Consider the following 19,732-nt stretch of genomic DNA (forward strand, 5'->3'; position numbering starts at 1 on the left):
TCAATAAATAAATTATTATTGCAGGATGACAGAGGATTTTCTGAAGAAACATTGTAGGGAACAAAAATTGTACCAAACCCCTTATCTGAATGAAGTTTTATATTTGCATTACTATGGTTATTAATAATTAAAATTGAAATATTCTTTTTTTATATACTAGAAAATAGTTTCTTTTGTAATAATTGCAGAGTGGTAATCTTTAAATCGATTTTTGCATGTTAAAAAAATCTCTCGGAGTGACCGTCTAAACAGCAGACTGGTTTTTAAATTAATACTTTTCGATTTAGTATATTATTTTTTTAAATTTTGTATTCACTTCAATTCCTGTGCATGTACTTGAATTCTTTTAAATTCGGTTGAATTCTTTTAAATTCGCTTGAACTCTTTTGAAATGACTTGAATTCTATTGAATTATTTTGAATTCGTTGAATTCTATGCAATCCCCTAAATTCCTCGCATTATTTTGAAGTCCTTGGATTTCCCTGATCTATCTGGATTCGGCGAATTCTAGAAACTTAAATTTTTACGAAATCCAGAGAATGCAGGGAATTCCCGAAATTCACGAATTTCAAGAGATTCAAGTATTACACGGAATTTTCGGAATTCGCAGAATTTATATAATCAAAGAGATTTACAAACTTCCAGGAATTTTTTTAAGTCACGGAATTCAAGTATTTCACGGAATTTACGGAATTCGAAGAAATTGCAGAATTCATGGAAATCAAGAAATTTACGGAACACAAAGAATCATGGAATTCAAGGAATTTGCTGAATTTACGGAATTTAAGGAATTCACGGAAATTTAGGAATTCATAAATTTAAAGAAATTCAAGGAATTACTTGAATTTCGTGAATGGCTACAATTCCATGATTTACTTAAATTCTATGAATTTCTCACATTCCTTGAATTCCATGAATTAATGGAATTCCCCGAATTCCATGGATTTCGTGAATTACATTAATTCCGAGAATTCTTTGAATCCTGTGAATTTTCTGAATTTCTTGAATTAAGTTAACTTATTAAAATCAATGAAGTTTTTGAATTGCATAAGTTCTCTCAATTCAACAAATTCAGAAATTCTCTTCAAAGTCTTCGAATTTCTTAGATTTCTGGAATTTTGTAAATCTCTTAGATTCCGTAAATTCTGTAAATTGCTTGAATTCCGTGAATTTCCTGAATTTTTTTGATTCTATGGAGTCTTTTTAATGCGCAAGTTTATTAAATTCAGAAAATTCCCAAAATTCTCTGCAAATTCCGTATATTCCTAGAAATTTGTAAATTCCCTAAATTTCGTGAGTTCTGTGAATTCCGTAAGTGCCTTGAGTTCCTAGAATTCCCCAAATCCACATATTACAATTTAAGGAATCCCAAATAATATACACGATTTTAATTTTGAAAGAATTTAAAGGATTCTGATAAAGGTTAAATCATTCCAAACCATTAAGAATTAAAAGATTGCATATTATTCGACGATTTGAAAAAAAATCAAGGGAATTCAAATGAGCCCAAGAGAATTCAATTGAACTCAATGCTGTTCAACTGAATCAAAGTAAATTCGAGGAAATTCAAGTAAATTAAAAGGGATTGAAGGGAATTTAAGTGAATACAAAGGTATTCAACTGAACTGAAGTAAATTCAACTGAATCCAAGGGAATTCAAGGGAATCAAGTGAATTCAAATATTTGAAGTAAATTAAACGGAATTTAAGTGAATTTAAAATAACTCTAGTTAACTGAAATAAATGCAAGTGAATCTAAAGGAATTCAAGTGAATTCAAGAAATTTAGGTAAATTAAGCGGTATTCAACATTTTCACCTGAATCTAAGGGAAATCAAGTGAATGTAAGGGAATTGAAGTGAATTAAAAGGTAGTCAACGGTATTTAATAGAATCAGAGGTAATTGAACGTAGTTCAAGTGAACTTAAGGGGATTAAAGTTAATTCAAAGGAATTCAAATGAATTTAAAGGAACTCCAGTGAATTCAAATAAATGTATGTGAACTCAAAAGGAATTCAAGTGAATTTAAGATAAATCAAGTGAATTCAAAGGAATTCAGGTGAATACAAACGAGTTGTAAGAAATTTAAAAATATTTAAAAATAATATAATAAATCGATTAGTATTTATCACAAAACCAGTCTGCTGTTTGCCGTGTAAGTCGTACTAAAACGAGGGCCCAACACAAAAAACAGTCTAAGACAGGTTTTTTTATCATGCAGGTATTGAAATATTTTTTTGGATATTGAAAGTAATAACTCCTTTCAGGATTTTCCTATATTGAAAATTTGGAAAAATACACAGGTCTTAAGTGCCTCTGGCTGGAGAATAATGGAATTCGAGAGATAGCGAATCTTGAAAACCAGACAGAGTTGAAGTCCCTCTATCTTCACAATAATGTAATCAACAAAATTGAGAACCTGGAATATTTAACTAAGTTGGATAGTTTGAATGTGTCCCACAATATGATCAGGAAGATCGAGAACCTTGGTTAGTTATTTTTTATGGACTTTAATGAATTTTTATGACTAATATCAATTTTAGATGAAAAACACTGTGAGAATACAAAACTGTTCAAAGATTCTAGATAATTTTAGAATTATAATGATTTTTCTTTTAAAGAACGACTTCGTGTACAGCGTGAGTATAATCTGAAACTTTTTCTTTTCGAATATAATGATTTTTTTAAATAATAATTTTTGTGTATAATGTGAACAAAACGTAAATCTGTTAAAATGGTGCATTCTCTAAAAACTGGAAGTGTAAGCAAGTCAATTTTTTAAGGGCAGCAGGTCGAAAAATAAACGTTTATCAAAAAATACTGACGTAATCAAAATTGTTTAAGTTTAAGATTCTAAAAATAACGTTAAGTATTTTCTGTCATTTTAAGAGTTAAATTGATCGATAGGTTGATTTCTATTTTCATGGTGGTAACTATCTCTGATGATAATACGGATTCCTTTGAATTCTAAATTTTGTTCAAAATATGCTTTTTGTTGTTAAATGCACATTTCTGGCGTAAAACGTTAACATTGCCTGAATTTGTTGAAAGTATTAAATCCTCTTTAAAATTTAATATTTCATTAAATATACTAAATTCCAACGAAAAACACAAAATAATCCAAAATTGTTTGAAAATTGCAAATCTTGTTCAAACCTAATGATTTTTCCTTTGAAATATTAATTTTGTGTGTAAGACTCTAACATAACCTAAAATTGTTAAAAAATTATAAACCTTTAAAATCGAATGCTTTTTGTTTTAAAAAACTCGATTTTCTGTAAAATCTGCAATATTATCGAAAACCGTTAAAAAATTCAACATTTTTCTAAAACTAGAATGATTTTTTGTTCAATATTAATTTGTTTTGTTCAATGCGAACATAACCTAAAATTGTTCAAAGTTGTGCACCCTCTTTAAAATATGTTCTTTGTTTTTATAAAAAATACCAATTTTCCATGAAAAACACAAAAATAATCCAAAATTGTTCAAAGATGCTAAATCTTGATCAAATTATTCTGATTTTTGTTTTAAAATGCCATTTTTTCTGTAGAACTCAACCATAACGTAAAATTATAAAAATTTGTGATTCTTTATTGAACTTGTTCATTATTATTCGAAACATAAAATTCGGATGAAACGAGAACATAATTTAAAATGGTTAAAATTAAAATTTCTAAATCTTGATCATATTATGTTTTTTGTTTTAAAGTACTAATTTTTTGTGTTTAAAGAAACACAATCTCTGATGAACAACAGAATGATAATTCGAAATTATAAAAATATTCTTAATCTTATTCAAACTATAATCATTTTTCTTTCAAAATACAAATTTTTAGAGTAAAACGCTCACATAATTTAAAGCATTTGAAAATTTTGAATATTGTTTCAAATATAAATGTTTTGATAAAAAAAAAATTCTGACGAAAAAAAAACAATGATATAATTCAAAATTGTTAAAAGATTTTAAATCTTGAATGAACTATAATCATTTTTGTTTTAAAATATAAATTTTTGATGTGAAACGCTCACCTAACCTAAAGTTATTGAACATTTTAAATCTTGATTGAAATCTGCATTTTTAAATAAAATTACCAATTTCCGACAAACCACACCAAAATAATTTAAAATCGTTCAAAGAATTTGAATCTTGTTTAAATTATAATTATTTTCGTTTTAAAACGCCAGTTCTTTATGAAAATTTCGAACGTAACCTAAAATTGTTAAAACATTATGAAAGTTTAAAATCTAAATAATTTTTGGTTTAAAAAACCAATTTCCTGTGGAAAACTGTAATATAACCTCAAACTCTCTTTAAAAATAGAATTCTTGATTAAAGATGCAGGTTTCCGAAAAAAACACTAACATTATCCAAATTTGTTAATAGATTTTAAATCTTTGTCAAATACGTTATCACATAACCTAAAAATGTTACAAAATTATGAACCTTTAAAATCTAATGATTTTTTTTTTTAATTTTAATTTTGGTCCAATACATCAAGAAAAGCGAAAAACACAATTTGTTGAAAAATGTCAACCATTGAAATCTAATAATTTCTGATTAGAAATACCTATTTCCGGCGTGAAACTTTAACATATCCTAAAATTGTTTTTGAAAAAACTTTATGATTCTATACTAAAATTAAATTTTATAAATACTAATTTCCAGCGAAAAGCACTAACAGAAAAGATTTGTAGTATTTTCAATAATTATTAGAGACCCGGGGTAAAGTTGCTTAGGGTAGGAGTAAAGACAGTTAGGGTAAAGAGTAAAGTCGATTAGAGTACGGAGAGAAGTTGGCAGGGCTTAAAATCCTTGCTCAGGATAGAAATAGGCCATATCATGTATAAGGATAGGTCCTATAATTCTCATACTTTTATAGGATGTTCATTTGGTACTGTACTTCTGAATTACAGAAAAACTGAAATCCCTCAACACTCTGAACATCTCGCACAACTACCTCCAAGAAGGAGGCGACATCGAGCACCTGCAGGACCTGGAACACCTCTCGGTTTTGGACCTATCACACAACAGGATTGACACCTTGGAGGTGGTTGAGGTGAGCCTTTTTAACGAGGAAAATACCCATTTGGTCACCGTGTACCTGCTAGCTCTACCCCCAGTGCCTACCCCTCACGTATCTGAAAGCCCTCCAGAATGCATCCGTCGCATCTAGCCCTCCGTGGTTCCTTGTACTCAATAGGCGGTTCTTTTTAATAGGGGCGATGCCCATTCGGTCGCCGTGTACGTGCTTGCTCTCCCCCACTACTCATCTTCCCATCATGCAGCTAAGGAACATTCAGACTGTTTCCGGCACTTGTAACAAGCGGAGGTCCTTTATTTAGGCCTTTATTTAGGCGTTGATAAAAAAAGTGCTAAATATTGTTTCAGAAGTGGTATTTGTAACTGAAAATTAGGTAATTTGTAACCAAATATTCCTACATTTATCCAAATTTTTCTACAGTTACAATCATTCTAAGAAATGGGTTAAAACATTTTAGAATACAATAATAATAATAACAATGTAAAATAAAAATTTTCTAAATTACTTATTTTAATATTAAAAAATGTTATGTTTAATATTCATCCAACAGAAATTATTATTGCAGCCCTGTCTGTTTACGTTTGGATTCCCCGATTTGGGATCAAGGCCAATGTAAGCCATGTCCGAAAGCGGTTTTATATCAGGAGTTCAGTGTAGTTGAATTCTTAATCATTTATAGATTTGAAATTTCGTATTTAAGCAAAAAGATGTAATATTTCAATTAGAGAGAAAAAAGATTAATTTTCAAACAAGAAAAATGACTTTTCAATCATAAAGGACGAATTTTCAACAAAACAGTTGAATATTCGATCAAAAAGACGACTCAACAAAATAGTTGAATTTTAAACCTAAAAAGATGAATTTCTAACAATAAAGTCATTTTTAATCCAGAGAGATGAATTTTCAACCAAATAGTTGAATTTTCTATTAAAAAAGATCAGTTTTCAACCAAAAATGGAAGAGTTACATTTCCAGTTAAAAATTAATTTCCAGCATAAAAAACAAATCTATTAGTTAAATTAACCAACAAACACGATTGTTGAACAAAATATAGTTGAATCCACAAAAAGAATGAACTTTTAAAGAAGAAGATTAATTTTCTATTTAAAAAAACGAATTTTCAATCAAATATATGAATTTTCCACAAAAAAAGTTGAATTTTCCACCCGCTACTATAAATTTTCAACAAAAAAGTTAATTTTCTACTAAGTGGTTAATTTTTCAATACATAGTTGAATTTCCCACCTAAAAGATGTATTTTTAACAGGAAAGTAATTATTGATCAAGAGAGAGGAATTTACAACCAAAGATTTGAATTTTCTACTAAAGAAGATCAGTTTTCAATTAGAAATGAAACAGTTAAATTTTCAGCTTAAAATATTTATTTTCAATAAAGAAAAAACTTATTTTCGACCAGCTGAATAAAACAAAAAGTACGAATTTTTAACAAAAGATAGTTGAATCTACAACCAAAAAGATGAAAAGTTAAAAAAGAATATTAATTTTCTACCGAAAAAGAAAAATTTTCAATAAAATTCCTTAATTTTCCAAAAAAACAGTTGAATTTTCCAGTCGACACAATAAATTTTTAACGAAAACGTTAATTTCGTACGAAGAAACTAATTTTTCAAATAAATAGTTTAATTTTTAAACATTGAGTTTAATTTTTACCTACATATATGAATTTTCAACAAGAAAGTAATTTTTTAAACATTAGAGAGGAATTTTCAACCAAATAGTTGAATTTTCAACTAAATACAGGAATATTGTACCAAAATAGGTGAATTTTCAACGAAAAAATTATGTTTACCTAATTAAATTTCAGAAGATAGATTAAATTTTAACAAAATAGTTTATTTTTAACAAAAAGATGAATTTTCAAAGAAGAAGATTACTTTTCAATTGAAAAAGATGAATTTTCAATAAAATACATGAATTTTTCATAAAAATGCTGAAATTTTCATCCCACACTTGGAATTTTTACAAGAAATAAGCTGTTTTTTACGAAGTAGGTCGTTTTTCAAATAAATGGTTTCATTTTAAATCAAAGAGTGAAATTTTCTACCAAATTAGTTGAATTTTTAACCAAATAGTGGAATTTTCAATTAGAAAAGATTAGTTTTCAACCAAGAATGGAATAGTTACATTTTTAATTTAAAAAATTAATGATAACTAAAAAGGACGAGCTTATATTACTTAAACTAAGCCAAAGAAGACGAATTTTTAAAAGAATAATTGAATTCAAACCAAAATGATTAATTTAAAAAAAAACAGAAGATTAATTTTAGGCCGAAAGACGAATTTTCAACAAAATAGTTAAATTTTTCACCCGACACTATGAATTTTTAACAAGAAACTTAATTTTCTACCAATTGGTTAATTTCGCAAATAAATAATTTAATTTCTAACTAAAAAGTTTAATTTCAATCAGATAATTAAATTTACTACCAAGTTGTTAAATTTTCAAACCATAAATATGACTTCTCAACAAAAGCGGTGATATTAGATATTTTAACCAAAAAAAAATTTATTTAAAAAAATATAGTTATTTCAATTCAACCCAAAAAGATAAGTTTTCAGCAAAATATTGGAATTTTTTTATCAAAAACAGATTAATTTTAAATCCAACAGTTAAGGATGATTTTTTAACCAAGAAAATTATTTTTCTAACAAAGAAGACAAATTTGAAAAAGAAACATAAATTTCGAGCGAAATAGTAACATTTTTTAATAGTTCAAAATATTTTTAGAAAACTGTTAAACTTGCCTTCATAATCATAATCATAATCTTCAAACAAGAAAGATAAATTCTCAACGATACGCCTAATTGATGATATTTCAATCAAGAAAAGTTTTAATATAAATAAGAAAGAGTTGAATTCAACCAAAAGTACGAATTTTTAAACAAGTAGTCGAATTTTGAATCATAGAGATTAATTTTAAACAAAAACGAAGAATTTTTAATTAAGAAGATTAATTTTGTTCCAAAAACATGAATTTTGAATTAACAGATACATTTTTAACAAAATAGTAGATTTTGAAACTAAAAAGGATACATTTACAACTTTAAACGTAAAAAGTTAAAGTTTTAGTTTCCATTAATTAATTTTCAACAACAAAAACGATGTTTCAACGAAATAGTTCCATTTTCATCACTCAAAAAAAGTTGTTTTTTACACAAAAAAAAGAATTAAGTTTATTATAAGAAGTCGGTAACTTTTGCTTCCACTGGGACCCCCCCCCCCCTCCTCTTGCCATCCGTAATTTTTGCTTGCCCAGCATCGCGTTGCCAACCGTATTTTTTACGTAATCCCCCCCCCCTCCTTTAAATTGCTAACGTAGTGTATGGACATCCTCTAAGTAGACTTATGGTCCCTCATCTGCGTGAGGATAAGTTAAGAAGGGGGGGTCGGGTAGAGCAAACAGGTAGACGATGATCAAATGGGCACTGCCCCTTGAATAGGATTAACACACAGGAGACTCGACATTTTGTTTTTTAGATTCTGGGAAGCATGAAGTCCTTAAGAGTATTGACCTTGACGGGGAATCCAGTGGTAAAGTTGATCAAGACTTATCGCAAGACGTTGACCTTGATGTGCAAGAACTTGATGCACCTGGACGAGAGACCAGTATTTCCTAGAGATCGTGCATGTGCAGTGGCATGGTAAGATCGAATCATTTCAATTAAGGATAATTATTTCAAACCAAGGAATTTTTATATAAAAAAATCATTATCCTTATTTAGATCTAAGGTACCTAAAAGTCCCATACTGTAGGTACAAACCGTGAGGCTGAGAGCCGTAAATTCCAAAAATATAAGGGCCAAAAATACGGACGATAGTCAATTCCACCCCAGATACCTGCGTACGGGTTCCCCCACTACGCGGCTTCCCCTCACTCAGCCGAACTGCTGTCGCCGAGCCTGGGTCGTTTGTACCTAATGAGGAATTGAATGCGGAATATAAAATTGGTTAAATTTAGCATGCTGTAATTTATAAATATAATTTTTAGAATCTGAAAATTATAGTGATTCCAACGATTTGTTATTTGTGTTTAAAACCTTGAGAATTGAAGAAAAAAGCTTCAAGTTTATGGAAAATTTTCCACTATATTTTACTTAATCAACTGCAGTAGCTTTAATTTATTGTTGCAATATTTAACTTAACTTGGGAACATTCCGGAGGCTAAAATTTGGCGAAAAATGTATATATAGTTGTAAATATTATGTATAATATTCTTTTGTTTTATAAAACAAAAATTAAGTTTTTAAAGATAATTTTGAGCAATGTGATTGGTCGAGACTACTGATGAGTCTATTCATACTTTTGCACTAGGAGCGCAAAATTATTTAAGAATAAACTTAGAAATGCGATTTTTTTATAAATAAACCAAATTTAGAATAAGTTTTCAAATTTGGCCAAATTTCAGCTTTCGAAATTTCTCCAAGATATGTAATTTTAAGCCAATAGATTTAAGTAACCGCAGATGATTTAAGTCAAAAATACTGCAAATTTTTCCATAAAATTTCACATACAGGAAAATGTATTCTTTAATTTTCAATATTTTAAGTCAACTATTATTATTACTTATATTATTTGTAAATTACTGAGTGCTGAATTAAATAAATGTTATATTGCGCATTTTAGTCCTCATTACGTACATAGGTCTTCCGCTGACCAGGCTCGACAGCAGCAGTTTCTTTTTCTCAAGAATTCTTCTCTTCTTCCCTGTTTTAAAAACCATTTCCCTTTTTTCTTGTGTTTCTCGCCTAAACTATCTTATTTTGTTAAAAAAATTAATATTTTATTGCAAGTTTATTTTGCTGAAAATGCAAGTATTTGATGGAGAACTGGTATTTTTTGTCCAAAATTCAACTGTTTCGCTTATGGCTAAATAATAATTTTTTCACTTAAAATCAAACTTTACCATCTTTAGTTTTCAAAATTTTGCATTTCTTGGTTAAATATTTAATATTTCTGGTAAAAACTTTATCATTCTTAGAAGAAAATTCACCTTTTTAATAAAAAATTTAACTACTTTGTTGAAGATTCAAGTATTTTGTGAAAGATTCGTCTTTTTTTTTGTAAAAAATTGAACTTTTTACTTAAAAATGCAACTATTTGATTGTAAATTAACTTTTTCGTTGAAAATTCATATTTTCTATTTTGAAATTCAACTTCTTCTCAGAAAATTCTCTTTTTGTCTTGAAAACTCAACAGTTTTGTAGAAAATTAAAAAATTTCGTTAAAAATAGCAGTTTTTGTGAAAATTCAACTATTTTGGTAAAAAATTCATATATTTTCAGTTGAAATGTCGCCTTTTTTAGTCAAAAAAATTATTATTCTTGATTGAAAACTTATACTTATAACAAATTTCAATTATTTGGTTCAAAAGTAATCTGTTTTGGTTTTAAATTAAAAATTAAAATCTGCTTTCGTTAAACATCAAATAAATGTTTAAAAGCTTAACTACTTTATAAAAAATTCAGTTTTCATAGTTGAAGATTTATCATTTTAGTTGGAAATTGAAATATTTGAATATAAATTGAATTTTTTATCGAAGATTCATATTTTCAGGGTTAAAGTGTAATTTTTTGTAGGAAATGCTCTTTTTTGTCTTCAAGATTCAAAAATTTTGTAGAAAGTTAAAAAATTTAGTTAGAAATAACTGTTTTGTTTTAAATTCATCAATTTTAGTAGAAAATTTATGTATTCAGTTGAAAATTCAACTATTTTGTTTTAAATCAACTTTTTTGTTGAAAATTCATATTTTTGGGTTGAAAATGCAAATTTTTTGTAGAAAATTGGCCTTTGTGGCTCGAAAATTTATATTTTCGGTTCAAAGTTTAACTATTCGGGTGAAAAATAAATGCATTTAGTTGATTGTTTGTCTTTTTAGACAGAAAATTATTTTTTTAACTAATTTTTTTAACTGAAAATGTAACAATTACAGTTTTGGTTAAAAACTTATTTTGTTTAGTTGAAAATGCAGATTTCTTAATTAATAATTAGGTTTCTTGTTTACACATTGTTCTTTCTAGTTTAAAAATCTACCGATTTCTAAAACATTTTAAGTTTTAGCTTAAAACCTTAATTCTTTTATTGGTGTATCGTCTCTTCGGGTAGAAAATAAACATTTTTTGTTAAAAAATTATCTGTTTCGTCGAGGAATCAACTAATTTGTTAAGATTTTTTTTTAATTCAACCGGTCGAAAATTATTATTATTTTGTTTTGCTAAAATATAATTCTTTAAAGTAAAATCGTAATTATCCTATTTTTCGTTGATATCCCTGCTTTTTTAATTGAAAGTTCAACTATTCAGTTGAAAATTCATGCATATTGTTAAAAACTTGTCTTGGTATAAAATTAATCTGTCTGATTAAAAATTCCTCTCTTCAGGCTAAAAATATTTCTATTTGTTTAAAAAGCAAACCAATTCCTTGAAAGTATAATTATTTTGTTATTGATTTAAATATTTTGGTTAGAAAATTAGTCTTCTTGGTAGAAAATGCATTTTTGTAGGTTGAAAATTCAACTGATGTGATAATCTTTTTTAGTCGGAAATTCAACCTTGTTTTAAATTCGTCTTTTTTAGTTGAAAATGAATGAATTAATTAATCTTTTATTGTAGGAAATTAATCTTGTTGATTGTGAATGGATCATTGTATATTGAAAATTCAAAAATATTTGTTTAAAAATTCATTTATTTTGTTGTAGATTCATCTCCTTGGTTGAAAATTCAACTATTCCATTTGTAGGAAATTTAATTTCTATACAAAAAAATGATTGATATTTTCTAGTTAAAACTGCAAGTATTTTGTTAAAAATCTTCTTTTTTGGTCATAAATTAATCTGCCTGGTTAAGGATTCAGTGATTTTGTAGAAAAATAAACTAATCGTTTGAAAATTAACTTTTTTGGTATAAAAAATCGTATATTTAGCTTAAATTTAACAATTTTGTTAAAAATTAAACCATTTTTATGTGAGCTTAACCTTTTTGTAGAAAAATTATGTTTTTGTAAGAAAAAAAATCATCTTTTCAGCTGAAAATTTAACTATTTTGTTTAAAGTTGAACTAGTTTGTTAAAAATTAATTTTTTTTAAATTCACCTTCTGGATTGAAAAGTAATCTGTTCCATTTTTAGAAAATTAATCATTTGGGTTAGAAAATCATCTTTTGAATTGAATTCTTTGATTGAAAATGCGTTTTTTAAAGATTTATCAAATCATGTTACTCAAAAATTAATCTCTGGTAGATAATGTAACTATTTCGTTAATTTTTTTGTATCTCAATTTTTTAACTATCAATGTAACTATTCCAATTTTGGTTGAAGATTAATATTTTTGTTAAAAATTGATCTACTCTAGTTGAAAATTGATCTTTTCTGGTTGAAAATGTACGTACTTTGTTATAAAGCCTTATATTTTTTGGCCCAAAATGAATCTCCTCTGTTGAAAATTTATCCGTTTTGGTTAAAATGCAAACTGTTTGGGTTTATATTAATCTTGTTTGGTAGAGAATTCAACAATTCGGGAGAAAATAAGAGTATTCGGTTGAAAATTAATTTCTTTGTTCAAAATTCGTATTTTTGGTTATAATTGAACTATTTGATTTGAAATTAAAGTATTCTAATAAGAACTTTACGTTTGGGTGGAAAATAAACTTTTTGATTAAAACGTTAAAAATTTGGTTCAAAAATTCGAAGATTTTGTTGGAAATTGATGTATTTTCATACAAATTCATGTTTTTTTATAGAAAATTAATCTTCAAGCTGAAAAATTCGTCTTTTGGTAGAAAATGTAACCATTTGGTTCAAAATGCTTTTTTTTTAAATTAAAACTTCACTTACATACATTCGCTCGGATATTCCTAAGCTTTTAAGCTGTCTTCACTCTCCAACTGATAATAAAAAAAATAATAATACTTGTTTGAAAGTGGAACTAGTTTGTCAAAAATTTATATATTTCCAAGACTCACCTCTTGGGTTTAAAATGAACCTTTTTTGTTGAAAGTTTGTTGTTTTCTTCCATAAAAATTAATGTTTTCATATGAAAATTTCACTATTTCATTTTTGGTTAAAAAAAAATTCGTCTTATTGTTCCCCTTTTTTCTTGAAAAATAACTGGGGGGCAAGCATTTGTCGTCAACGAGTTTCGGGGTGGGGGCTAAAAACATAGACCAAAATTGGAAACGTACTTTATGGATGACGCCTTATCCTAATTTCTAGGGAAAGAGGAGGACCAACAGAAGAATCAGCAGAGAGGCAAAGGTGGATCCATGCAGAACAGAAGAGAGTTAACGACAGTGTTCTGGGTGAGGATTCAGATCTTTTGATTATATCCTTTTGTTAATAATTTTTCATTAAGTTTTAAAAAAGGCCTTTATTTCTACTGTTGAAAGCTCTGATCAAAGGGAAACTCCACCAGCAAGGCGATGATTCCAGAAATTTAGAAGATAAAGAAGTTGAAGTTGAAGATGAAGTCGTAGAGAAGTTCAAGGATTCTAGTAGCGAATTGGTAAGTTCTACTTTCTTAGAGATCATCCATAAACTGCGATACCAATTTGGGGGGGGGGGATGTCACGCCAAAAACTAAGGTTAGTAAAAGGTGGGGGGGGTGTCACGCCAAAAACTAAGGTTAGTAAAAGGTGGGGGGGGGGGGCAGTGAAAGTATCGTTGCGAACTTAAAGTTTAGTACACTTGATGATCAATTTTAAGAAAGTTTGTGACTTGATAAAGATGTCCCTGAAACGATACAGTTTAATATTAACTTGTAAGTTTTAAAATTACATTCATTTTTCAGACTTTACTAGGGTGGTCCTTAAATACATTGGAAAATTTCTATATCGATTTTTCATGCTTATCGCTCTGAAATTTGTTTTAATTTACAAACAAATAATTTCATTTTTTTTGTTCTGAAAAAATTATATTTAGAGGTGGAGCAAGCCCCATGAAGTTTAACACGTATATCCCATAAAAAAAGACGTTCTTGTAAATTTGATTCAAAATCCTCAATATTGGGTGAATCGAGTTAAATTCAACACTTCTCTCCAAAATTATCCATAGAATACGAATAAAAAACAACTTTTTTAATTTCAAATCCATATGTCTGTTTTGTAGGGCCTCAAAAACCCCCCATAAGTGAAAAAAAGGGTTTTGCGAGTTTTTGGCGCTAAGAATGATTTTTCCGTCTTTTTTAATGCAAATTGTTTTCGACACACAAAATAGTACTTTCTACTGTTAATTAGATGTTTACACAGATTGTTTAAACAATTTAATTTTTTTTTAGCCATTTTCTTTTACATAGAATGAGAAATTCACGGTTGTTACAAAAATTTTCCACTTTCTGTCAAATTTTCAATTAGAATGAGCTAATATGTAATTATTTTTAACAAATATAATTGTTTCAATAATTTATTATTATTTTTAATAATATTTTCAGTTAAACTTTTTCAGTTAACTTTTTCAGTTTAACTTTTCAGTTAAAGTGAGTTAATATTTTATTTAATTTGGCGAAAATAATTGTTTGAACAAATTACTATTATTTATAGCAATGTTCTTCTATAGCCGATTTTTCTGAAATTCTTAACTCTTCTTTACTTATCAATTTGAGAGAAGTAATAAATAATTCAAGTTAACCAAAATAATTGTTAGAATAATTTATTATTATTTTTCATGATATTGTCTTAATGGTAGAAATTTGGGGTTTTTACTTAAATTTATTCTTGTTATTAATAAAGTTATCTTTAAATAATTATAGAAATTGCAGTTTTTTACTTTTTATCCACTTTTCACTTAGAATGAGTTAATATTTAACGCAATTCACCAAAAGTAATTGTTTGAATAAACTATTATTGTTTATAGCTATCTTCATCTATACCAATGTTGCAATTTTTTGTGAAATTTTTAACTTTTGTTCACTTTTCGAATAGAGTGAAGTAATAATTAATTCAAATTAACCATAATAATTGTGTGAACAATTTATTATTAATTTTAATAATATTTTCTTTTCTGAATGGAAGAAAGTTGTGTTTTTCTCAAATGTTTAAATATTTCTCTATTTTTCACTTGGAGTGACTCAACAATTAATTAACTTGAGGAAAAATAATTGTTTAAACAAATGATTATTGATAATAACTATCTTCAACTATATTACTGTCAGATTATTGTGGTTTTTCTGAATTTTTTTACTTTTTGTTCACTTTTCACTACTTTTCATAAACGCAAGTTAAAAAAATATTTGTATGAAACATTTATTATTGTTTACAAAATCAAAACTATCTTCTCTTAAATAAGTGCTAGAAAGTTTCGGTTTTTCTGAAATGTTTAACTGAAGGACTGATATCAAAATATATTTCCTCCTGCCTACTCCTAATTAATCTATTCTATGTATTTTGTATTCACTTAAAAAAATACAACACTATTTAAAAATCATTCTTGTTGGAGTTCACTTATTATTTGTGTATAACTCAGAAGTCAAAGAAAAACTAAAGATTTCAGAAAAAGCCACTTTCTAGCATTTCTCTTGGAGAAGATAGTTATAAACAATAATTAATTTTTTAGATAAGCTTGTTCTTTAACTTGCATTATTTATTACTATACTAAGTGAAAAGTAGGTAAAAAGTTAAATATTTCTGGAGAAACTGCAACTTTTTAGTATTATTCAAATTTAATATTATTATAAATAATCATAAATCGCTTGAAAAATTTATTTATTAAACTTTAATTAATTATTTCACTCACTATATTTAAGAATTGGGTAAAAAGTACAAATTTGTTTTAAAAAACTGCAATTTTCTAGCATTATTCCAAGGGAATATTATTAACAATGATAATAAATTGTTTGAACAAACTTTTTTGTAATGTTAATATAGTATTACCTTACTCTAATTAAAAATTCGACAAAAAGAGGAAATTTGTTGAAAAGGCCGTGAATTTCTTTCACTTAAAAAAATTTCAAAAACAATAATAAATTGTTCAAACAATTTGCATTTAAAGAAACCGCAAAAAAATAATAGTTACTTCAAAAACTCGCAAAATACATTCTTTTACTAATGGTTTTTTTTACCCTATAAAAATACTTGTGGGCATGATATTTAAAAAATAATATTTTATTCGTATTCTATGACTAATTTTGAAGAGAAGTGTTGAGTTTTAATTCGATTCAGCTAATATTGAAAATTCTGAATAAGATTTACAAGAACGTATTTTTTCTTGTGGGGAATGCGTGTTAAACTCCATGGGGCTTGGCGCCACCTCTAAATATCTTCTTTTAAAGACAAAAAAATGGATTTATTTCTTGTGGATCCGAAAAAATTTGTGGGCTCTATGCATAAAAATATTAGGACAAAAAATTGGACCACCCTTCTTTACATACTTTATCATAGTTTCCTTCTTTTCCCCTTTAAAAAGAATACACAGTAGACTCTACGACACTTCTCGTTTCGGGGCTGTAGGGGAAGCGAACAGGAAGTGTCAGATAACCCTCTCTCCTGAGTCAAGCCGCGTTTGGCGCAGTAGCAGTGATCCCGACTTTAGCATGTTTAGCTACTGCGCTTGCCCGGTGCAGAGACCCTCATTGGTCGCTTTTGGCGCTCAATTCAAACCAAAGAAAATTAACAATTATTAAAACAAGATTATATACTTATTATAAATTGCACATTAATATCAGAAATTACGCAAATTGTGATTTTAGGTGATAGCAAGATAATAACTTGTACATTTTTTATAGTTAATAGTTTTTTTTTTTTGTTCCAAAGACAAACTTTTATTTCACCAAAGAATTTTTAAATAAAAATATTTCTAACATTTAATATAAATTGTATAAATATTCGCATAATTTTAAGTAAGAATTATTGGTAAAAAAAACAATTATACTAGTTAAATACCTGAAAATAACGTTTTCAGCTCAGAACAGTTATTTTTTACTCAGAAAAGCCAAATAATGACGCTCATAATGAGAAATAAGGAACAAAAATCATCATTGCTGACAATAAAAATCCAGCCAGTGTCTATTGGTACTAAAAAATCCGATTATTTGTACCAATATTTCGCTATACACATGGCTCGTTAAATAAACATTTTTGTTCTTCAAAAACCTTTATCAATGAAATGTAAATTCATCTTTTGAATTGAAACAAAATGTGCTATTGTTTACCAAATATTCGCATTGGTATTTTTTCTAACCTTGCACCACAAATTACGTTCTTTCTTATATTAATGGACAATCTACAATCGTAATCTATTTTAATTTCAATAATTGTAATTATGCCGGTTTGAATCACGCGCCAACAGCGACTAATGAGGGTCGCTGCGCCGGGCAAGCGCAGTAGCTCAACATGCCAAAGTTGGGATCACTGCGCAGTAGGCGTAGCCGGTCACGTGAGCGTGTACGTAAGATGAGACAAGGAGTGAGGGTAAGTGGACGAAGGAGAAATCGGGAACCGAGAAGTGTCGTAGAGTCTACTGTATTTTTTTTTATGTTTTCAAGAAGTTTCGTCTTTTTCTCGATTTTCCTCGAAAATGATTGTTTTTGTTAAAAATGTTATTATTTTATTGCAAACTTAACTATTTCGTTGAAACGTCGATTTTGTTTTTGTTGAAAATTAAATTGGTTTTTCAATAGAAAATTTAAGTTGTACATTTTTAGTAGAGAAGTTTTCTTTTTTAGTTAAATCTCTTTGAATAAATATTTTCCGTTTTGGTTGAAATTATTGTTTTCAGTTGAAAAGTCTTTTTTTTTTAATATAAAATTAATCTTCCTAGTTAAAAATGCATCTTTGTGATTAATCATATAACGATTCCATTTTTAGTTCAAAATTTGTCTTTTTTAGTTGAAAATTCAACTATTTTGATAGAAAATTGAACTATTTTGTTAAAAGAAACTATTTATTTGAAAATCGATCCCTTGCTGGAAAATCGACTTGGTAGAAAATTAAACTTTTTTCGCCTTTTAGGGTTTTCCAAGTTTATTTAAGGGATTTTCCAAGTTTATTTCCAAGTTAATCCATCAAACTTTCACTTCTGATGTTTGGCGCCGCTGCCACATACTGTATTTTTAATTGAACTATTTAGTTAAAAATTTAAGTATTTGATGTTAGGTGGAAAACAGAACTGCTTTGTTAATAACTCGTTTTTAAAAATTTTTTTTAAATTAAAACTGCAAAGGAAAATTTAACTGTTTTGTGAAAATGTATGTATTTTGTTCAAAGTTTGTCTTTTTGGGCAGAAAATTAATCTTATTTTTTTTTAATCATCATTTTGGTTGATGATTTCACTATTTTTGTTTTTTAAATTAGTGCTTTTTGATGAATATAAGAAGTTAAAAATTCGTTTTTTGTTGTTGTTGAAAGTTTATTTTTCAAACTGAAAACGTAGCTATTCCATTTTTGGTTAAAAAGTTATATTTTTTAGTTGAAAATGCAACTAATTTCTTAAAAATTGTTCTCTCTTGATTAAAAATTACATTCTTGGTAAAAATTCATCTTTGTAGGTTTCAAATTCAACGATTTCGTTAAAAAAGTATTATTTTATTGAAAATTCAGCTATTGTTATGAGCATAGCTATTTTTTCGAAAAATTTGCTAGTTGTTTTTTTTTTGTAATTGAAAATTGTTTTTTTGCGCCTGTAAAAATGCAACGCACCAGCTAACTGTATATGGGGCTAAAGTCACCCGATCTAGTTACAAGTCTGATAAAAAAGTAGCGCGTATTCGTCGCTTATAGTAATATATAACATAAAAATATAATACAATATTAAAAATAAATAATAATAACATGTAACGATATTTTTTCGAAAAAATGTAATATAATATCCTAATTTTTGCCGTTAAGGCCATGTGAGTGTGACGAGTGGTTCACGTGACCAGATTCCTACCTTACCGCCACCTTTCGTATTTTCCAACTTATTTTCTCACGAAGCTTCACATCGAGTTGGAAATTTGGGATAATAAATAAGAAGCACTAAGAAAAGGGGGTCTGGTCCTAAGCTTTAATAATTATAGAAAAAGCAAAAAAATTATTTACAACAAAAAACTTGTTTTACAATTATACAAATTTAGGACCAGGCCCACCATTCTAAGTGCTTCTTGTTTCGTATCCCAAATTTCCAACTCGATGTGGCGTTTTGTGTGAATATAAGTTGGGAAATAAAAAAAGTGACGGTAAGATAAGAATCTGGTCATGTGACCCACGCATCACATGGCCTTAAAGGCATGTGACACAGCTAAATACCTATATTACGGACCTCACTGAATGTTTTTTTGAACCTAAGAACTTTTTTTGTAAATAAGATATCGAGCTGAAACTTTGGAAGATTTATTAGAGTACAATAAAGTACGTTTAGGTACTGCATTTTGATAGGAACTTCACTGAAAATTATTTTATCTTTTTTCTGAACCTCAACATTTTTTGAACGTTCGAACTTTTTTTATACATAAAATATCGGTCTCAACCTTTGAGAAATGCAAGAGCCGAAAGAAAACTGCGTTTAAGTACAAAGCTTAAGAATAAAAGATGTAAAAAAATATATTTCAACAATCAATTCCAACGGCATCAGCCGGTAACGTTGTACACGAAAATATGAAACATGGCGGCCACTAGACGAGGCTCTAGAGAGTTTGTATTTTCGTGTACAACGTTACCGGCTGATGCCGTTGGAATTGATTGTTGAAAAATATTTTTTTACATCTATTAT

The 19,732-nt window shown here is 27.7% G+C and overlaps 1 protein-coding gene across 3 annotated transcripts in view; it reads left to right on the forward strand.

The window, feature by feature from the left end:
* The window catches only part of LOC117171489 (uncharacterized protein PFB0765w), a 53,212-nt gene that overhangs the window by 10,412 nt on the left and 23,068 nt on the right, over positions 1–19,732 (forward strand). For 2 of the 3 annotated variants that reach the window (XM_033358851.1, XM_033358868.1), the window contains exons 3-8: positions 25–116; positions 2,266–2,487; positions 4,913–5,055; positions 8,540–8,703; positions 13,268–13,353; positions 13,441–13,556. In XM_033358851.1, coding sequence (XP_033214742.1) covers positions 25–116; positions 2,266–2,487; positions 4,913–5,055; positions 8,540–8,703; positions 13,268–13,353; positions 13,441–13,556 — 823 coding nt within the window. The remainder of the gene's footprint in view (positions 1–24; positions 117–2,265; positions 2,488–4,912; positions 5,056–8,539; positions 8,704–13,267; positions 13,354–13,440; positions 13,557–19,732) is intronic. The other variant, XM_033358860.1, reaches the window with a different exon arrangement.

Source organism: Belonocnema kinseyi, chromosome 1 (genome assembly GCF_010883055.1).
Source record: "Belonocnema kinseyi isolate 2016_QV_RU_SX_M_011 chromosome 1, B_treatae_v1, whole genome shotgun sequence".
Lineage (NCBI taxonomy): Eukaryota > Metazoa > Arthropoda > Insecta > Hymenoptera > Cynipidae > Belonocnema > Belonocnema kinseyi.